Source organism: Mus musculus, chromosome 9 (genome assembly GCF_000001635.26).
Source record: "Mus musculus strain C57BL/6J chromosome 9, GRCm38.p6 C57BL/6J".
Taxonomy (NCBI): Eukaryota; Metazoa; Chordata; class Mammalia; order Rodentia; family Muridae; genus Mus; species Mus musculus.
The window spans coordinates 75,659,871-75,681,513 of record NC_000075.6 but is presented as its reverse complement, the minus strand read 5'-3'; the positions used below and the strand labels follow the sequence as shown (position 1 = coordinate 75,681,513).

Below are 21,643 nucleotides of genomic sequence, written 5' to 3'. Positions count from 1 at the left end.
GTTTATTTTAATAACTAGTACAAATTAAAATATGATTTCCTCAAATAATTAGATCAATTAAAATACCCCCATGGTAAAGTGTCTACTATTTAATTATTAAAAGTTTCCTCCTCTTGCCTTTGGTCATCTAGCCAGTCCACACTTGCATTTTAACCTGGACTCCTTTGAGCTATAGACCTACTTTCTTCCTACCTAACATCTTGCTTTGGGAGTTTCAGATGCACTGAAAACTGAGCATATCCCAGAGTCAGCTCATGAGCTCTGTCCTCCTCACAAGTCCCCTTTAAGAGGTGGGGACTGGAAGGGGAGGTCAGCAAACAGGATGTAAAGTGAATGAATGAATGAATGAATGAATGAATGAATGGGAAATAAAAGAGATCTTTCCTTAGGAACTGTGCTGATATTTATCCTTTTTTTTCCATGACAGAAATCTAGGATTAAACTATTTCCTTTTTTCTTACCTCTTCAATTCTAATCTTTCAAAGCTTACTCATTTTGTTTCTCATGTTATCTCCCAACTTTGGTTTTTTACAAACAAACAAAAAAAAAAAAACCTACTGTTCTCAATCACCACCAGCTTTACCCAATACTCAATCGTGTCTCACTTGAAGTACAGCAAAATCTTTTACAGATCTCCCAGCAACCGCTCCAGCTTTTTTCAACCTATTCCTGATGTGACAGCTGGAGTGGGTGTTTTAGTTTACAAATCTGACTTACTGCAATATGTGCATGCCGTTCTTTGTAGAGGGTGCTCAATATCAAACTCAGGGCCTCGCGCATGCTAGGAAATCACTCCACTACTGAGCTCAACCACAGAGCCTTTGAGATATAGTCTAAGCTATAGTCTAAGCTAGTTTTAAACCCAAGATCCTCCTGCCTCTGTTTTCTGACTGCTAGGACTGCAAACATATGCCGCCATGGCCAGCATGCCCTGGTAGTTTGATTCATTTGTTTTGAGTCAAGGTCTTTCATGTAGCTCAAGCTACCCTGGATCTTAAGGTTCCCATGCCTCTACATTCAGATGCTGGGACTACAAGCATTCAATGAACACGCCTTCTTTATTTCCCATAAATCTCTTTAGTAGATTCTCATTTCTCTTGGGACCGAAACTAAAATCCTTCCTATAGTCCCTGCCCTCAGAATGACTGTCAAACACTTCTAGTTAGGTTGGTATAGCACACATGCCTTGATAGATACCTTGCCCCTTGCCTTCACTGCACTTCTTGTAGTTTGAACGGTTATGTTTGTAGCTGTAGCCAGTTATGATTGTCTTTATCCAAAACTACATTGAAAACCTCACAAGAACAGAGACCTATATTAGGGCCAGTGCCTGAATAATCATTAATTTGTTGTATGAGTCTATAAATAAATGAAGAAATGAGAGAGTGTGTAAGGTAATGAGTGAGTTGGCATAAGTAGGCCTTGAAAAAAAAAGAGAGAATTTCCATTCTGCAGTCCAGCTTAGAAGTGAGTCCAGGCTTTCTTCTCTGTCATTATTTTGTTTCATGGCAACGAGAGAATTATGCTGATTATCTCTGGGGCGGGGATTCCAGTTAAATGGGACTTTCACAGAACATCATGGTCTCAGGGGAGCTTAGAAGTGTATTATATGTGTTGGGTGGATAGAGGCCATGATTTATGTTTTTCTACTTGGGGAATTTAAATCTTGAGTTCTACTTCTTAACCTAAGGTATGTGGACCAGAACCACAGACATTAGGCATAACTGCATTAAAAACAAGTTTAATCATTCTAGTTGAACAGAACATTTAGTTTAATAAAGTATAAAAAGAATGCAGTGTGTGTTTGGCTCGATTAGTCACCCTGGCTGTAGGTGCCAGCAGAGACACGGATTGTTTGTGACTTGACCACTAACATAAGCAGCTCCTTCCTAAATTATTCATTTTACTGCCAGCTTGAAGGCTTTAAACCATAAAGCTACAACTTCTTGCGATCCTAGAGATCCTATGATCAAGGGTCCTATAGAGAAGGTTCTGTGGGCGAAGGTCTCATGTCCTTTGTTAGTCTACAAATCCTACGGGCAGAGGGTTTGAACCCACACAGCACTTGAGTAGGACACTAGAGAAGTGCAGATTTCATCCCAGAAGGCAGAGAAGCGGACATTCTCTTTGGCAGGCTATATCCTCAGACCTAAGGCCGTCTGTAAGGAAGCTCCAAATTCAAGATTCTTGCCAGTTTCTTCTGATGTGCTTATGCTCTAGGCTTCTTTGTGTGGTCACTGGGAAAACAAAAACCTTATCGTGTAATTCCTATCTTACAAGCTAGATAATAATCTCAGTGCATCCAGGGAGCATGCTCAGCCCAACTATCACTCTTCCAGGGCTTGGCAGAGAGTAGGACTTGAATTCAATTTGACTGAAGAGATGAATTTCGGGTATTCAATGAAATACTAGATACAGCCAATCACCCTCCTTCCAGTGTCTGGCACATATGAAGACATTAATTTAATTTTACCAGAGAAATGAATTCCAGGTATTAAGTGAGATGCTAGAGATATAAGATGTACATGGGAAGATAATGACAGGGCACAGTTCTTTGATGTGTGTGTAGAGAACTCTGTAGCTGCCTAAAGGCTTAAAAAATGAATCCATGCTGACTTCTTTCAGAGGCTTTGCCCAGGGAGCATAAAATACCCCTTTGTGCACAGTAGGAAAATGACTGTGAGATATTCTGTCTATTTTCAAAGAGCTTAGAAGAAACTGATGGAAGCTAAGGGCAGTGGCCAAGTGCTTCACTTTTAACTGCAGCGAGCAAAGTTCTACCGTGGGAGACCTGAGTTCCGGGCTCAAGAGCCTGCAGTGGTGGCGCAGAAGAGGAAGATATTTCTTCTGAGTTACCAGGATTCTCCCCATTGGGAAGTAAATGAGCTGAAAAACAGTCATCTGGGTTATTTTCCAGCTTCAGCAGGCAGCCAACATTCTTTCTTTCTCAGATCCTGAGGGACAAGTGAGGAGGGAAGTAAATTCTTCCACCTCTGCATAGATTATTCCCCAGCGCCCGACTTGCAACCCACAAATGGAAAATTCAGACCAAAGTGATAGAGGCCATGCTCCTGAGAAACAGAAGTCAACTTTCAACCAGCCAAGGGGGGCGGGGGGACTTGTTTTGTGATTCTTGTCATTCTGACATTTGGGTCTCAAAGGCCTCACCGCTGAACAAGAGCTGGGCCTCTGTGTTCAATCACCACTCATCATAATAAGCTTGTTTCCAAGAGAGGGAGAAGGAGACTGCCTGAGGTGGTAGATGCCACCATCCCCACAGTCTAGAAGAAAGGCCACGCCATGGGAGAAATTAGGGTCCCCGAGGGCCTCAGGAGAAAAGGACAGCATTGAGATAGAAATTAAGTTGTTCTTTCTTTGAGTGAAGTGGTAAAGATGATTCATTGTGCTGGGCGTAATGGTGCATGCTTTTAATGTCAGCCCTCTGGAGGCAGAAGCAGGCAAATCTCTGTGAGTTCAAAGCTAACCTACCCAATGATACCCTTTCTCCAAAAATAAAAAAAAAATTAAAAAGGCATTATTCATAGCATATCTGGAGAGGAATTCAATTTCCATTTTCTCCAGAAGATAATCACAGTCCCTTTAATTAAAAAAAAAAAATCTGAATCTGCTGTGCATTTCACAGTAATGCGCTCTTCCATACACAACTATGTGACTCAAAAGGCACGTTTAGCGTCTTGTTTCATCTGCTCCTTATAACAACTTCATGAAAGTTGCACTAAATAGATAGCCTTATTATTTATATTCACTTGTTTTATTGTTTTGTTTTGTTTTTAGTACTGGGGCTTTACAAATGCTAGACAAAGCACTCTAGCACTGAGCTAACCACTCAGCCCGATACTCTTATTATTTCATACAGTGGTCCAATGTTGTATAAATAACAAGAGATATCACTGGCCTAAACTACTAACCTTTCCCATCTGCCTGCCTCTATGTGACAGAGAGAGGGAAACACTGAGTTCAGTCTACTCGATGTGGTACGGATTTCCAGGATTCTTGCGAGGGCGGTATGGAGCTTCATTGCCTTCATCTTCTTTCTCTCTCAGGTTACGAGTCATTATCATCGTTGTTGTTTAGATTTTGGGTTTGTTTTGTTTTCTTTGAGACAGGAGCTCCCTCTGTAGCCCAGGCTAGCCTCAAACTCAAGGCAGACCTCTTGCCTCCAGCTCTCAAGGGCTAGGATTGCAGAAGTGATCCATCACAGTGAGCCCCTTTCCCTCCCTCAGAATGGTCCCTTCCTTTAGTCTGAAATTATGCTACATTCCCAGGAAAACTAAGAACATATATTCATAGGCGTCTCTGCAACGATTTGCATATTGTTTGTGCAGATCTCTCGCCTTGTATTAAAGTTTTGATTCCAAGCTCATAAAATAAGTTCCCTGTCTTTTGTCGATTGATTTATCACATCAAATTTTTTTACATAGAGGGTTCTCCAGTAGCCAGGCATGGCAGTACACACCCATGATTTCAGCACTCAAGAGGTAGACAGAGGCTGGAGGATGGCTCCAAGTTCCAGTCCAGCCAGGCTGACATAGTAGGATGCTATCTCTAAATAGATGGATGATAAATTAATTAATTAAATGCAATGAAAAAGTTAAGTATTTCAAAAAGGGATAGGTTATGAAATGATGCGTGGACTAGATCTGCACTCACCAAGATGTAAAAATGTGCTTGCTCTGTCTAGATGACCCAGACGGCCTTCATCAACTGGATGGAACTCCTTTAACTGCTGAAGACATCGTCCATAAGATTGCCACCAGGATTTATGAGGAGAACGACAGAGGAGTGTTTGACAAAATTGTTTCTAAACTGCTGAATCTTGGCCTGGTAAGTTGTGTGCAGAAAAATACAGTCTGCAGTGTTCTAAGTCAAGTCTCCTAATTAAAGTAATGGGACGCTTCCGATGCTTCGTACTAGGCTCAAAGAATTCCCTGGAGGTTTTCAGAAGAGCCAGATAAGCACACACACCCATCACACAAGCTGCTTGAGAGTCAGAGGAGCTGCGCAGCTTGCCAGGGAATGTCTAGTGCCCAGCTGGAAGTCAGGAAAGACTTCAGAGGGAGAGGTGTTGAAAATGAGCTTAGAAGGAAGTGATATAACCTGCTGGATATAGCCAGCTGAGACCGAGGATGTGTGTGGCAAAACCAGAAATAGCAGGAGCTGAGACTTGCACTGTCTGCTCGAGGAACTCTGAGGAATCGAATCAACCCCAGTCTCAGCTTGGCTGTTCAGCCCTGACACACACCACCAGCAGACTATACCATGGTTCTTACTGTACAGTTACAAAGAACATGTAACTGACCGTGTAACCTACAAATTTAGAGCAGCCCCCCTCCACACACACACACACACACACACACACACACACACACACACACTTACTCTCTAAGGAAGCATCCATAAGGTTTCAGAAAGTAGCAAAGACAGCCTGCATGAATAGCCTAAAGACACTTCTTACTGGAGTGCTGGGCAGTCAGGGTCACAGCCTACATAAGACAGGATTGTCTGTGGCAAAGAGAATTTTCCTTGATCAGATTTGAAGATGCACTTACCTGTAAAAATAAGGACAAATGTTTAGATTGCTGTTAGAAATGGTGCTGGCTTAGTAAAGTAGTGGTTGTAGATTATCCGTGACCTCACTATCACTGAGTAGCTAGGTTTCCAGCACCAGGCACGTTTTCACTTTCGTTGAGCAGGCTTTAAGTCTGATTAGAAAGCTGTTGGTTATGTGAAGGCATGTGTGCCACTCCTGCATCCTAGGGTACTCAGGCCAGGCTGGTCCTTGATGGAGGTCATAGAAGTCCTAGGTGAGTAGGGCTCTTGGCAGCTTGGACTTTGGATGCTTGTGTAGCGTCTACATGTTCACCCGGGGTTCACATTTGATCTTAACCAAAAGGACAAAAAGTGATTCAACTAGAGTTCAGATGTTTGTTTGTTTGTTTGTTTGTGCCCAGAAATAGGAATAGCAGTTATATATGCTTTGTCTAAATCTTTATAACAGATCACTGAAAGCCAGGCACATACTCTGGAAGATGAAGTAGCAGAAGCTTTACAAAAACTGATTTCAAAAGAGGCCAACAATTATGAGGAGACCCTGGATAAACCCACAAGCAGGACCGAGAATCAGGATGGGAAAATACCAGAGAAAGTGGTATGTACATGTGTGTTAGGAATGGGTGCACAACATGGGTGTGTGTGTGTGTGTGTGTATGCTTTTGTATCTCTATACAATTAGTGCCTTGGCTGATGCCAGAGAATATTTGAAGAGTATAGCATTTTAGCATACTGAAAATATATATCATATGATACAACCACTTATATACTACCAGTGTGCTGGAACCAGTACTCCATAGCTTTTTTTGGTATTCAATTTCCATTAACAATGAACATTATCATATATTCCCAGTGCATGTTTATGCATGCACAGGTACACACACACACACAGAGGGAAGTGGATAGATCGATCAGGCCTCTGCACAGCAGCCTCATAACTCCTGTCTTATACTGTTCCTCTGTTCTAGGCTGTGTTCTTCCACCTGACTCTTCCCCCTTTTCACTAGTTCAGAAGCCAGTCTATCACCTTTCTAGCCATTTGTCTTTGTTAGGATTTCCTTGTTGTGAAGAGACACCGTGATCATGGCAACTCTTATAAAGGAAAACATTTCCTTGAGGCTGGCTTACAGTTCAGAGGTTTAGTCCATTATCATCATAGAGGGACATATGACATCTTGATCCATAGGCATCAGAAGGAGACTGTGGGTCACACTGGGTATGGCTGGAGCATAGAAGACCTGGAAGTCCACCCCCACAGTTACACACTTCCTCTAACAAGACCATACTTTCCTCCAACAAGGCCATACCTGCTCTAACCAGGACCATACCTCCTAATAGCACCACTCCTTGGTGACCAAGCATTCAGACCCATGAGCCTATGGGGCCATTCCTATTCAAACCACCACACCACTCATCATTAGCTCCCTGTTCCTGGACTCCTCTCTGCAATTTCCTCTTGGAATCAACAAAGCTACTGTAATCTTTCTCCCCTTCATCAGTTCTCTTTATACTTCTGAAGAAATAAACCATAGGAGGGTGTCAGATTCCTTGCCTTGCCCGAGTACCCAGAGCTAAAGCTCCCTCTTTATCACCTCCAGCATCCTTTTCAATACAAAGTAAGGGTTTATAGGCTATAATGCTTCTGTTGTTTAGCTTGGGTTTTCTTAGAAGGTGGTTGTTTCTGTGGAAAATCTGCCTTCTGGCCTTCTAGGTGCTCAGTTATAAGCATGAAACAGCATGTGCATTATGGTAATGTTTGTGTGGGTTTAGGTGTGTGTGTGTGTGTGTGTGTGTGTGTGTGTGTGTGTGTGTGCGTGTGTATGTGTAATGTTTGTGTGGGTTTAGGTGTGTGTGTGTGTGTGTGTGTGTGTGTGTGTGTGTGTGTGTGTGTGATATAATCCAAGCTAGCCTTGAACTTTCTGTATAGCCCAAGTTGCCTTTGAACTCTACATCAAATCCTTCTGTCCCCACCTCCTAGGTTCCCAAGTGCTTGTATTAATTACAGATGTGAACCACCAGGGCCAGAAAACAAAGTTAGTTCTAGATTTCTGTCTTGATGACCTAGAGACTCTCCCTTTCTCTTCTTGATAACTATTTCTAGGAGCTGGCACCTATTTAAATATCTTTTAACAATACTACTTGCTCTTAAAAAAAATGCTTTCTGTCTTAGTTAGGGTTTCTGTTGCCGTGAAGAGACACCGTGACCATAGTAACTCTTATAAAGGCAAACATTTAATTGGGACTGGCTTACAGGTTCAGAGATTCAGTTCATTATCATCATGGAGAGAAGCATGGTGGCATGCAGGCAGACATGGTGCTGGAGAGGTAGCTGAGAGTTCTACATCTGGATTGGCAGACAGCAGGAAGAACAAGAGGCACTGGGCCTGACTTGAGCATTTGAGACCTCAAAGCCCACCCCCAGTGACACAGTTCCTCCAACAAGGCCACACCCCCTCCAACCAGGACATTCTTCCTAATAAGTGCCACTCCCTGGCAACCAAGTATTCAAATCTATGAGCCTATGGAGCCCATTCTGATTCAAACCACCACACTTTCCATATTCTTAAAAGAACAAATGTACAGGTCTGAACTGAAACAGTTGTGGTGATTTTCAAAAGCCTTCACTGTTAATTTGTTCATTTATAAAATGCCCATATGCTTGGCTTGTTGTTCATGCCATCTAAATGCACCAATGCAAATAAAAGATTCTTTTAGAGTACCAAATGTTATGCTAAGAATACCTTGCTCATTTAAAAAAGACACGGTGTCTGCTCCCACAACGGCTAAGTTCCAGTGGAAGACATAAACTGTCTCCAACAGTGGTCATTATAAAGGCAAACGGGATGACGTGCTTTGAGGAAAGGCCCCTGTTCTGCACTTAGGCTGAAAGAAGGCTTCCCTAAGGAAGCAATTTGAGCTGAGAACTAAATGTCAAATAGGATTATCTTGTAACCAGGAGAGGCCACACGTGTGAAGTATCCAGGCAACTGAAACAATGACTTGTGGCTGGCACAGAAAGACAGAGTGGTGTTATGAGACTGGGGAGGAGACCCAGCCCAGACCACGCAGAGCCATATGTAGAGTCTGACGCCTACTGTAAAAGCCAAGGGACCATACTGAAGGATTTTTACCTTCATCCACTTCCTGTACTACAACAGACTGAATGCCTGGGACTGGATACGTCATAAAGAAAAGAAGTAGGAGCAGGAAGGATGATGTGGCAGTTAAGAACATTGCCTTCTCTTCCAGAAGATGCAGATTTGATTCCCAGCACTCATGGAGTGGCTCACAGCCTTCTGTAATTCCATTCTCAGGGGATCCAAGGTCCTCTTCTGACCTCCACCTTTATCAGCCATACACATGGCACAGAGACATGTGTAAGCAAAACACCCATACACATGAAAATAATGGGTTTTTACAGGAAAAGGAATGCATTTAGCTCACAGCTTTGGAGGGTGGAAAGCTGAAGATGGGACAGCTTCTGGGGAGACCATGTGTTGAGAAGAGAAAGTGAAGGACAAGCAGGTGTGTCTATGTAAGGGAGGAGGGGTGCCAGTGGTAAGTATATAAGGGGAGGGGTGTAGTGGTAAGTGTGTAAAGGGGAAGGGTGTGGTGGTGAGTGTGTAAGGGAGGGGTGCCAGTGGTGAGTGTGTAAGGGGAGGGGTACCAGTCACTTTTTAAGAACTCACCCTCTCCCACATAATAGCTAGGGTGCCACAACTAACCCAGCCTTGTCAACAGTTGAGAGACACAGCCTAGCAGAGCCACCAATACTTTTTCAGCTAAGGACACCACTCAGGTAAAGCCAGATCCTTTACCACAGCTCAAAAAAGAATCCCAAGACAAACCAGGGTGAGGCAAAGTCATCAACTGTTTGAACTGTTGAGACAGAAAGTCACAGGAAAAAAAGAAAGTCCGCAGCCGGGCAGTGGTGGTGCACGCCTTTAATCCCAGCACTCAGGAGGCAGAGGCAGGCAGATTTCTGAGTTTGAGACCAGCCTGGTCTACAGAGTGAGTTCCAGGACAGCCAAGGCTACACAGAGAAACCCTGTCTCGGAAAAAAGAAAAAGAGAGAGAGAGAGAGAGAGAGAGAGAGAGAGAGAGAGAGAGAGAGAGAGAGAGAGAGAAAGAGAGAGAGAGAGAGAGAGTGAGTCTGCATGGAAGGCATGGGTGCAGGCTCCCTGAGAGGCACACTCATACGTCCTTACAATGGCTGTCTCTATGACCCTGTGATCTTAAGTTAGATTGCACAAGAATGCAATTTTCATGTTTAAAAGGTTAGGCACGCTGTAGCATAAGCTGGCTCAGCATATAAAGACAGTTAACTGCCAAGCACAGTGATCTAAATGGCCTGTATGGTGGAAAGGGCACCAAGTGGCTAAAGTTGTCCTCTGATCTCCATCCCATGACTAGATACCCCCCCCCACACACACACACACACTAAAATGTTATTTTAAAAAGACTAATCAAGCTTATAATTAAGTTTAAAACTAAAGTAAAATATGTAAGTTGGTTTCCTTTTGTAAACAAAATTGCAAGGTGGTTTATAAGGTACATTGTTTAGATTTAGGGATGAGAGAGGTGCTAATTTGACAAAATTATATCCCTAAGTAAGTACAGAGCATTTGTGGCTTTTGACACCCCTGTTTGAGAGGTCATTAACATGCCATCATCTCTGTAGGCAATTTGGGTTTTATCTGCTATGTACAAGTGTCTTGACTGGGTCAGCCGGAAAGGCAAAGTAGATTCCAGAGTGAGGGGTTTCCTTCCCTTCTCATGTCCCATTAATTTTCAGTCTTCAGTCCTGCTTCAGTCTCTGAGGAAAGACATTGTATCAGTTACCTTTCTATTGCTGTCATAAAAGCATTATGACAAAGGCTACTTACAAAAAGAGTTTATTTGGACTATGTTCACCATCACCACCATCACCATCACCATGGCAACAGGCAGGCATGATGGCTGGAGCAGCAAGCTAAAAGTTTATAGCTTAAACTGTAATCAGGAAGTGGAGAGCAAATTGGAAATGGTGTGTAGCTTTAAAACCTCAAAGCTAGCTCCGAATGACACACTTCCTCCAGCAACACCACACCTCCTAAACCTCCCTGGAAGGCACCATCACCTGGGGAAACATATATTCAAATGTCCAAGGTTATGGGAGACATCTCATTCCAACCAACATATTATTATTAATTTATTCCTGAAGGTGAAGCCTACATAAACTTGCTATATCTCAAAGGGCCTACCTTCAAAACCTTTTCATTGGCAATTTAAACTTCAGTGTGATTTTTGACAGGTATATAAACCATATTGGAACCATAGCAAGGGTGTGTGTGTGTGTGTGTGTGTGTGTGTGTGTGTGTGTGTGTGTGTGTACATGTGTACAGGTGCATATGTGAATGTAAGATCTATGTACATGTGTACATGTGGTTATAAGTACATATGTACATGTGTACATGAAGGCATGTTGAAATTCATGCATGTGCCTGTGAAGTCCCGGGACCACATCAGGCATTATTCCTTAGCCACTAACCACCTTGAGTTTTAAAACAAGCTCTCCCACTGACCTGGTACTCACCAACCCATATAAGTTAGCAGGGCATCAAGCCAAAGAAGTATCCCTATTTCCATCTTCCTAACGTTGGGATTACAAGTATGTGCCACTGAGTTCAACTATTACTTTTAATAGTTCAAACTTGACCAGACCAAACTTGGTTCAGGGATCAAAGTTGAGTACTTCTACCCATAAAGCAAGCAGCTCACCAACCCAGCTATGTCTCTGGCCTCCTTGTAGGAGATTTTAAGCAAAAGAGCTGTAAGATTGGATTTCTAGAAAGATACCTTGGCTGTCAGGATATAAGATGCTAAAATGAGAAGAGATTTGAGATGTGTGGTATATCAGTTAGAAAGTGGGGTGAAGTGCACTTGAACTAACATGAGCTACTGGAGAAAGATATACAAAAGGCCCTAAGATTTACAAGTAGAGCCAACAAGGTACTGGTGGATCAGATGTGGGGAAATCAAGCCAGGGAAAGGTAAGAAAAGCTCCTAGATTTTTGTCTCATCTACTGAATGACAATTGAGCTTTCATCAACATAGGAACAAAGATCAGATCTAGGAAGGGAAAAAAAAAAAAAAAAACATTAAGCATCGTCCAGACACAAATGCTGCCTGAAAGTTCCAAAGTGTGAGTACTCTGTTACTGATGGACACTCTGAAAAAGCTTTTCCCCCCCTAATGACCTGGTCCATCACACCCACCCCATCCCTGTTAACTGTACAAATCAAAACTCCCTCCTTCCCAAAGAAAGACTCCTGAAGGGGGACTTGGCCAAAGCAGATCTGTAGAAATCCCCAGGCTAGTCTCTCCTGAGGCACACGAAGACACTTTTCTTTCTCAAGGTGCCTTCCACTGAGAACCTGTAGGATCTTGTGAAGAACGAAGAACTCTGAGACTTCACATTCAAGGTCACCAGAAAGGAGAGGCTTGAACTGGAAGTTGTGTTACTACTCAACACTGTTTATTTTCTATTGTTCTTTTCCCCCCACTGAAGACTCCGGTGGCAGCAGTCCAAGATGGCTTCACTAACCGTGAAAACGATGAGACGGTGTCTAACACCTTGACCTTGTCCAATGGCTTGGAAAGGAGAACTAACCCCCACAGGGAAGACGACTTTGAGGAACTCCAGTATTTCCCCAACTTCTATGCACTACTGACAAGCATCGACTCAGGTAACCGCCACTTTACGACCACGGCAGAAGGGAAATGAGACGGAAATTCTTGAAAGTGTGTGGGTGGCTTTCTTCCTGTTCATGGTTCCCAACGGCAGTCCTCCATGGCATGTACGGTTGGCTGGGAAAAACATTTCACATCATCTTGTTTTTCAGAAGCACTGTAGTAGTCATGGAAAGAGTAATCAGGGAATGTGGGGTTTCTGGATAATTTAATCTTGTTAGCAGACAGTTTGTTTATTTGTTCAATCAACAGTTATGGAACATCTGCTGTGTACAGGTACTCAAATCTGTCACATGCTGAGATGTTATCATCCTGCCCTGTCACAGCCCAGCCTTCACACTTTAGTATGGCTGCTTTTTTATCAGCCTTTTTTTTAAATTTATTCATTCATTTTGTGTGTGGGCATGTGTGCCACGGTGCACATGTGAATACTGGATGACAATTTCCAGGAATCAGTTTTGTTCTGTCTGCTGCAAGGATCCTATGGATGGGACACAGGTTATCAGGCTTGGCAGCGAGGGCTCTTAGCAACTATGTCATCTCTCTGGTGGTCCTGGAGCTTTTTTAATGCTTTGTTCTCAGCTTTATTGGAGTATAATTTATACACACACACACACACACACACACACACACACACACACCTATAATCCTAGCTCTTGGGAGGCTGAGGTGAGCATGAGTCCAGCCTAGTCTATATGGTGAACTTGAAGCTAGCCTTAGCTACACAGCAAGATTTTCTCTCTCTCTCTCTCTCTCTCTCTCTCTCTCTCTCTCTCTCACACACACACACACACACACACACACACACACACACACCACCACCACCACCACCACACCACACCACACCATACCACACCACACCACACCACACCACACCACACCACACCACACCACACCACACCACACCAAATTATATACAATATGTACATAGTATGGTGTTTTGTTCACAATCTACATTGTGAAATGAACATCATTGCTAACGATTGTAGTCTATCACCCATACACATAGTTGACATTGTCTATTTATTCATTTTCTTTTTATTATTGTAACACTCTGCCCTCTTAGCAAATTTCAAGTATATAATCCGGTGATGTCAGCCATAGCTACCAAGCTGCATAGTGTCCAGACTTCTTCACAATACAGAACAGAAACTTGACCCCTTTGACCAGCATCTCCTTGTTTTACCCTCTCTACCCAGTCTTAGGCAATGCCATTCTACTCTCTACTTCTATGACCTTGGCTATTTTAAATTCCATATACAGTTGTCCCTCCATAAATGTAAAGGGGATGTCAGGACCTCCTGCAGATACCAAAATCCACACCTACTCAAGTCCTTTATAGGGAATGGTACTCGTACCGTGGCTGAAGCTCAGATGTAGAGCGCTTGCCTAGCATGTCCAAGGGCTTGGATGCGGTTACTTGTAACATACATGCATGCACAGAGAGAGGGGGGAGGAATGGAGGGAGAGGGAGAAGGAAAGGAAGAGAGGGGAGAGAAGGGCGAGAGAGGGGGAGGGTAGAATATAGTATTTTCATATAATCATCAAACACATCCTCCATGATCTTTAAATCATCTCTGAATTACTTACGATGCCTACTGAAGTGGAAGTGCTCTGGAAATAATTGTATTTCTGTATTGCTTGGAGAATTATGACAAGAAAATTACCTGTCTGTGCTCACTAAATATTTCTTTCTTCCTTCTTCTTCTTTAGTATTTTTGATCCTGGGTTAGTTGCATCCATGGGTAATGAAACCTCGGGTTCAGAACTGAGAGAATGCACTATCCGTCTCTGTGTCTGGCTTGTTTTACCTAGTGTGTTTTCTAGGCACATTGTCAAAAACAAAACAAAAACATCAAGAGGAAATCCTGCCAGTTGTATTAAATCTGTTTGGAAAGCTTTCTTCATTTTCCTCTCTTAGTGAGAACCTTATTTGTCCTTCTCTGAATTATTCAGGACATTATTAGACATTTGCAGCTTAGATTGTTTGGGTTTTTCTTTTCCGGTGAATTCAAATGAGAACTGGAGGGAAGGAAGTCAGGAGCACACATGCATTTGGGGAGATTGTTCATTTTTAAACAAATCCTACCCCAATCTCGTCAGTCATATGTGTACTGAGATGTCTGCAGGATTTGGCTCCTGCTTGTTTCTGGTTAATCTGCGAAGGGTCTCCAGCTCTCCTGTTACTGTTCAGGCAGATGCCCCTGCATGGCCCCAGTGGCTTTCCCTGTCCCTGTTACTGTCCTTAAGTGAGCAATTGTGTAAAAATTTCCAGAACTCTAATCTGTTTCCTCCATAAGTGATCTTGGAATGAGCTTCCACTCCCAGAGAGTTCTGTTTGTCCTTCAGGTCCAGACTCTGACCAGATGGCTCCGGCCTCTCTGCTTGAATCTGCCAGGCTGTATGTCTGGGGGAATCTGTTCTGCACCATTTTGCCCCATTGGTTGGCAAGTGACCAGCTCAGAACCTCTGTCATTCGAGTGAGTCACTGCTCATCGGTGAGGAGCATCACCATAATGCTAAATATACACACGTGCCCTTGATCTGGTACTGTGATGGCTAAAGTCGCCTGTCACCTCTTATTCAGGATCCCCCTAACTCATCTCTCTCCCAACCTGTGAGCTTTGTGGGTTTCTTGAAAATCCTGCTGCAGTCTTTATTTGTTTATCTTCCAGGCAGCTTGGTTTGTGTGTTTCATTGATTGTTTTAAGACAGTGTCATAATATCCTAGGCTGACCTCAAACTCTGTATCCAAGGATGGCATTGAATTTCTAATCCTCCTGCCCAGATGCTGGGATTGTAGGCATGTATCATCACATCCGGTTTATTCAGCGCTGGAGCATAAACCTCAGAACCTTGTATACACTAAGCAAGCACTGTACCAACTGAGCTAAAATCCCAGCACCAGACGCTATCTCTTTACTGTCAACTTTACCACTACAATAGTTCAGATGTAACTAAAGCCCTGTGGAAAAGTTAATCTGTACTCATTTCTAAAAGCAGTTTTGTAAAACTATAGACTGCCTTATATTCCAGTCATGTGTTAGTTTTGGGAGGTTTTTTTTTTGGGGGGGGGGAGAGGTTGTATATGTTTTTTATTTCAGTTAAATATATGTGGATTTAATAATAAATAAACAGGGAGATATTTCAATACTTAAAATGTTATACTTCATAAATTGACAATGAAAGATAAAACTATTTTTCTACCAGTTCTCTTTAAATTATTTTTGTTCTCATGGGGGCAGGAGAGGCATTAAGAACTAACTGCTCTTCCAGAAGACCCAAGTTCAAATTCTAGCATGCACACTGTGGCTCATAACCTTCTGTAACTCCAGTTCCAGGGAGTCTGTCCCCTTCTTCTGATCTCTACAGGCAAAGCACATAAAATAATATGAATTTTTTAAAAAAATTAATGGATTATTTTTGCTCATTTTCCATAGAAAAAGAAGCAAAAGAGAAAGAAACCCTGATCACCATCATGAAGACATTGATTGACTTCGTGAAAATGATGGTGAAATACGGTACGATATCTCCAGAGGAAGGCGTGTCCTACCTTGGTGAGAACCCTGCTTTATTTTTACCACGGCCATTTCTGTTGTTCAGAGCAAACTAAGGATCTGGCAATAATCACCGCACTAAGTTGATGATTTATGCCAGAGCAGCCCAGATCTCCAGGGTAACAGAATTGCTTGGGTTGGTGATGCATACAAATAAAATTAATTAGACAGTCTCTACTTTTCCTCTTAATAAATACAGCTTGAAGGGAAGTCTCCCACATTTTTATATTAAATCTTACTAGTGCTTTATAATAATCCCCAGGGAGTGATTTTTTTTCAAATTTAACACATTAATTTTTTTTAACTTGTGTTTAGAAGTCTGGATTAAGTCTTGTTTTCCCCCCCTCTGAGTTTGTTTGTACCTGGCAAACAGAAAGAGTACTAGATAGGCAATCAGAATCCTCCCTCCGCTCTGCTGAGAAGGAAGGCCCTGCACCATGCAAGGCTTCACTTCTTACATCTGTAAAATGAAGGGTGAAACAACTCTCAGGTTACCCCATCATTAGGGAAGTCAAGACAGGAACCTGGAGGTAGCACCTGATGCAGAGGGCCATGGAGGAACACTGCTTGCTGGCTTGCTCCTTCTGGCTTGCTCAGTCTGCTTTCTTACAGCACCCAGTACCACTGACTCAGGGGTAGCACCATTCACCATGATCTGGGCACTTCCATATCGCTCATTACTCAAGAAAATGCATCACAGGCTTGCCCATAGACTTGCCCACAGGCCAGTGTGTTGGGGGCATCTTTGCAATTGAAGGTCCCTCTTCCTAAATGACTCTAGCTTATGTCAAATTGGCATAATACTAGCCAGCATACACATGATGCACATACATACATAAAGACAAAATATTCATATGCATAAAATGAATAAATCTTTAAAAATTAAATATGGTTTCTCAGTTATGCATTGTGAGTGCTCAATTGTTTGGTTTTTTTTTTTTTTTTTAAGGAGTTTTGTTTCCCTGAGTACTTTTCACCACCCAGGTGGTTTTGTCAAGATGGCCTCAGAGTCTCTTACTCTGCAGGGCAAAGAGAAACAAATAGATAAGGAAATGCCATTGGTCACAGGATCCCAGGATGTTCTCATAAAAACGTCCTTCCCGGTTTCATTTTGATTATAAAAAGAACATCTTTCTTGTAAAAAGCCATCCAAGGCAAAAGAAAAAAGAATGAATGAATGAATGAATGAATGAATAAATAAATAAATAAATAAATAAATGGAAAGGAATGTAAAAGAAAGTTAAAATCACTCCCAATACCAATCCCCTCATAACGTTTTGATTTACAAACTTCCAGATGTCTTGTCTGTGAAGTATATATGTGTACATACCTATGTTCTTTACCTTAAAAGAAACTGTGTTCACGTTACAGTTGGTGCTGTCCAGCCAACTCTATTCCTCTAACACAGTGGTTCTCAACCTTCTACTACTTTGACCCTTTAATACAGGTCCTCATGTTGTGGTGACACCCAGCTATAAAATTACTTTCATTACTACCTCATAACTGCAATTTTACTACTGTTATGAATCATAGTGTAAACATCTGTGTTTTCTTTTTTTTTTTTTTTTTTTTTTTTTTTGGTTTTTCGAGACAGGGTTTCTCTGTATAGCCCTGGCTGTCCTGGAGCTCACTTTGTAGACCAGGCTGGCCTCGAACTCAGAAATCCTCCTGCCTCTGCCTCCCAAGTGCTGGGATTAAAGGCATGCGCCACCACGCCCGGCGCACATCTGTGTTTTCTGATGGTCTTAGGTGACCTCTGTGAAAGGGTCATTTGACACCCAACATGGTCATGACCCATAAGTTGAGAACCTCTACGGCTATGTATCTTTATCTAAATATCTGATATACAGGATATCTGATATGTGACCCCCCCCAAAGGGGTCCTGACCCACAGATGTTATTCAGGATCATGTCAACAGTGAGACCTGGGAATTCTGTGCTTTGATATTTTTCCTGTGAAAATATGTCAAGATCCTGGAAAAACTTACGTGTAAGGAGTTGTTCCTAAAGCTACCTGATGCTAAGTGTCTAAACCACAAGTTGCTACTTACATGAAAAGTCATTAACGTTAAGTACTTCCTAAACTAAGCCAGCTGGCCAGGCAGGCAAGGCGGCTCAGCCTATAATCCCAGCACTAGGAAAACTAAGATAGGAGGATTAAAAAGGACTGGGAAGCCACCCTTGGCTGCAGCCAAAGTCCCAGGTCAGCCTAGGGTAGAATGAGGCTCTACTTTAAAGGAAATTAAAAATAAAAATGAATGAATAAATAAAATCTAAGACATGAATTATGGTGCACGCCTATAATCACCACATAAGGGAGTAAACATTTAATATGATTTCTCAGGAAATTAAAGCATTTTTCTTCTCTTCTCTCTAGAAAACTTGGATGAAACAATTGCTCTGCAGACCAAGAACAAGCTAGAAAAAAATACTACTGATAGCAAAAGTAAGCTATTCCCAGGTAGGATTTACTTAACTGTGGGTTGGTTTGATTTTTTTTTCTTCTAGCTGTTAAAAACTGTTTTCAGAGGTAAATAACGGGTTTCGATAGGCATTAATAAAGCATTGCAGATTTCAAAACATTTTAAAATCTCAAGTTCAACCGTAGGAATAGCCACATGTAACCTTGGCTATTTTATAGCCTGTCGTGGCACAGAAATCTTACCACCAAAAATGCAAAACAGTTCTTTCTTTTAGGGCCTTCTTTTGTTGATTGTGCTGGGCTGGGAATTGAACACAGGGCCCCAGTGTGGAAGGCTAACATCCTACCATAAAGCCAGGCCTCTAGCACTGGGCTAAAACTTAGTGTGGGTATTTAACAGACTCTCTGGAGGTGACTGGTTACGAAACAGTCAGTCCTCCATGAAAGCCTCCACCCATGTCTTTTTCTTACCACTTCTTGAAGCCACCATCCCAAGGCCCCCACAGCTCCTCAAGAGGCTCTGTGCCCTCCACAATACGCCCCTTTTCTGTGTTTCTCTTCTACCCACATCCCAACTCTGCCCAGTAAACACCACGGCACTGAGCTGTGTGAAGAATCCTCTTCTCAAGGGGCGGGGCGGGGGGCGGGGGGGGGGGGGGAAGGAGAACAGAAAGAAAAGATTGCAAGGTGTGGGTTCCTGTGCTTCAGCTATCTTGCCCCCAGCACAGAAATTACATACATGTTGGTAATGCTGTAGTGTGCCCCTAAATGATGTTCTCATGCAAGGTTTTTATTTAGTTTCTATGCTAAGGCTCAAAGGCAGCCCCCTCATTCTTGCTAGGCAGATACACAGTTAGCTACATGGTTAGCCTTCAAATAGGTTTTTTTTAATATTTATTTTATGTTTTATGTGTATGAGAGTGTGTGTGTGTGTGTGTGTGTGTGTGTGTGTGTATGTGTGTGTGTGTGTGTGTTCGGAAACCAGAAGTCAACATCAAGTGGCACACTTATTGCTCTCCACTATGCTTTTTTTTTTTTTTTTGAGACACAATCTTTCCCTAAACCTGGAACTCACAGATTTGGCTACATTAACTGACCAGCAAGTCCAGCAATCCTCCTGTCTTTGCCTCTCCAGTACTAGAAACTCAAGAGGCCAGAGATGGCCTCAAGAGGATTGGTAGATAGTTTAAGGCCAGACTAGGCTACATGAGAACTTGTCTCAAAAATAACAAAACTAGTCTCATTTGTAACCAAAACCTACATAGCACACCCCAGTTGACTGAAAGCACCAACTAAATTAAGATAAATAAGAATGAGGGTGTAACTCAGGGGTAGAGCACTTGCCTAGCATTCATGACACGCTGAGTTTGATCTCCAGTTAGGTCCTTCTTAGATAGGAAGGGAAGGAGGAACGGAAGTAAAAAAATTTTGATTACACATGCCAGATCTTCTGGAGGCTGAGTCAGAAGGATTGCTTGAGTCAGGAGCTCAAAGATAACAGTGAAAGCCAATCTCTAATAGAATAATAAAAAAACAAGACAAGCAGCGGCTCTCTGATGGCAGTGTGGCTGAAGGAAGTGCCCATGCAGAATTTGGAGTGCTGGGGTCTGGGCCTGGCTTCTTATTAACTCTGTGGGTGGCCATAAGCATCTCTTTCTGCCTGGGGCCTCAGTTTCCTCTTCTGTGAAATAAGGGCTGAGGGTTGGATAACCACTGAAACCCCTTTCAGTCCAAAAAATATAACATGACCTCAAACTATCTTTTCAACAAAGTTTGTCCTCATTGAGAACTAAAGAAAGTATGGAATGGTGTTTTAACCACGGTGCACTATCTGATCACAGCTCCACCAGAGAAGAGTCAGGAAGAAACAGACAGTACCAAGGAAGAAGCCGCCAAGATGGAAAAGGAATACGGAAGCCTAAAAGACTCTACAAAAGATGATAACTCCAACCTAGGAGGAAAGACAGATGAAGCCACAGGTCTGGATCTAACAGCTCTGGGGTGGGCAGTGAAGCTGGGGAAGCAGAGGTTTTTTAACACTCGAGTAAGGCAGTCCAAAATCAAACACACACACACACACACACCCAGCACAATCTGTGCCGTTAAGATTATCGGAGTGGGGAGATCCGACATCAAGTCCCCCACAGCACGATCTGTGCTGCTAAGATTAGCAGAGTGGGGCAGTCACGTAGTTAAGCCCACACGGTACAGTCTGTGAGGATACGATTAGCATGCTGCACCTTTGCTGGAATAGCAGTGTGTTTTCATAGTCTTGAGTCTTCTGGGATGGCAAGTTGGTTTCATTCTTTAATGGCTGGTGGCTTTTGGGCTTGGGGAGAGATGAATATTCATAGTCATTTATGTTTTATATCTTTAATGTTCTGTTTATTATCCCAATTTATTGAGAAATGTTTGTTTATAGGAGGTTTTACAATTCTACATTTTTATCGATAGCACTAGTTACTGTTTTAGACTTTGTTTAGTCAGTTGAGTTGAGTTTTGAGACAGAATAGTTCAGGTTCGTCTAGAGCTCTCTGGGTAACCCAGGCTGGCCTCAAACTCATGGCAACCCTCCTGCCTCTGGCTCCCAGGTGGTAGAAATACAGGCATGAGCAACATTTCTTTAAGTTGTTTAATAGTCCTCCAGATAATCGCCTGGTTGCTCTAGTGAATGAGTTTAACAAAGCACAGCCCTCACTCAGGCGGTGACACAGCGTAGAAACGCCTTTAAGAGCTTGAGAAAAATCACCAATTCAGTGCATCCGTTTGCTTTAAAATTAAATGTATCGCCGGGCAGTGGTCGTGCACACCTTTAATCCCAGCACTTGGGAGGCAGAGGCAGGTGGATTTCTGAGTTTGAGGCCAGCCTGGTCTACAGAGTGAGTTTCAGGACAGCCAGGGCTACACAGAGAAACCCTGTCTCAAAAAAAAAAAAAAAAAAAAAGTATCTATGGTCTACAAAACTCACACCTTCCTAGGATTTTACAAGTTTTCCCAGAAACCGCCCTCCCTTCAAGAAAAAGACTTGATGAGGCATTAAGTTCTAAATTATGAAATCCTTTGGTTGAGGGCAGGAAGTAGATTCTGTAGTATGCTCATGGTTTGAACCCCTTGTAGTACAAGCTTCATAGGTACATCGGAGAAAACCTACATCCCTATATCTCAAGATACCTTGTTTGAAACAGTCTTTATCAGAAGCTGGGCAGAGATGCTTGGTCCCGCTTTAAGTTTCTGTCTTCAGGAAATGTTGACCTCTTTGGTATAACGGAAGCCCACTAAGTCTTACCAATGTCTCAGTAGGGGGTTCATCTGGATATTTAACTCCTCAGGAGGAGAGAAGGGAGTGGGAGTGGATCAGTGC

General features: G+C 42.6%; 1 protein-coding gene across 4 annotated transcripts in view; it reads left to right on the top strand.

Moving 5' to 3' along the window:
- Scg3 (secretogranin III) overlaps positions 1–21,643 on the top strand; it is a 42,594-nt gene that overhangs the window by 4,446 nt on the left and 16,505 nt on the right. For 2 of the 4 annotated variants that reach the window (XM_017313220.2, NM_001164790.1), the window contains 6 exons: positions 4,703–4,845; positions 6,020–6,169; positions 12,122–12,299; positions 15,744–15,860; positions 18,238–18,306; positions 20,124–20,261. In XM_017313220.2, the coding sequence (XP_017168709.1) occupies positions 4,703–4,845; positions 6,020–6,169; positions 12,122–12,299; positions 15,744–15,860; positions 18,238–18,306; positions 20,124–20,261 (795 nt within the window). Of the gene's footprint in view, positions 1–4,702; positions 4,846–6,019; positions 6,170–12,121; positions 12,300–15,743; positions 15,861–18,237; positions 18,322–20,123; positions 20,262–21,643 lie in introns of all 4 variants that reach the window. The other 2 variants (XM_006510881.4, NM_009130.3) reach the window with 1 other exon arrangement.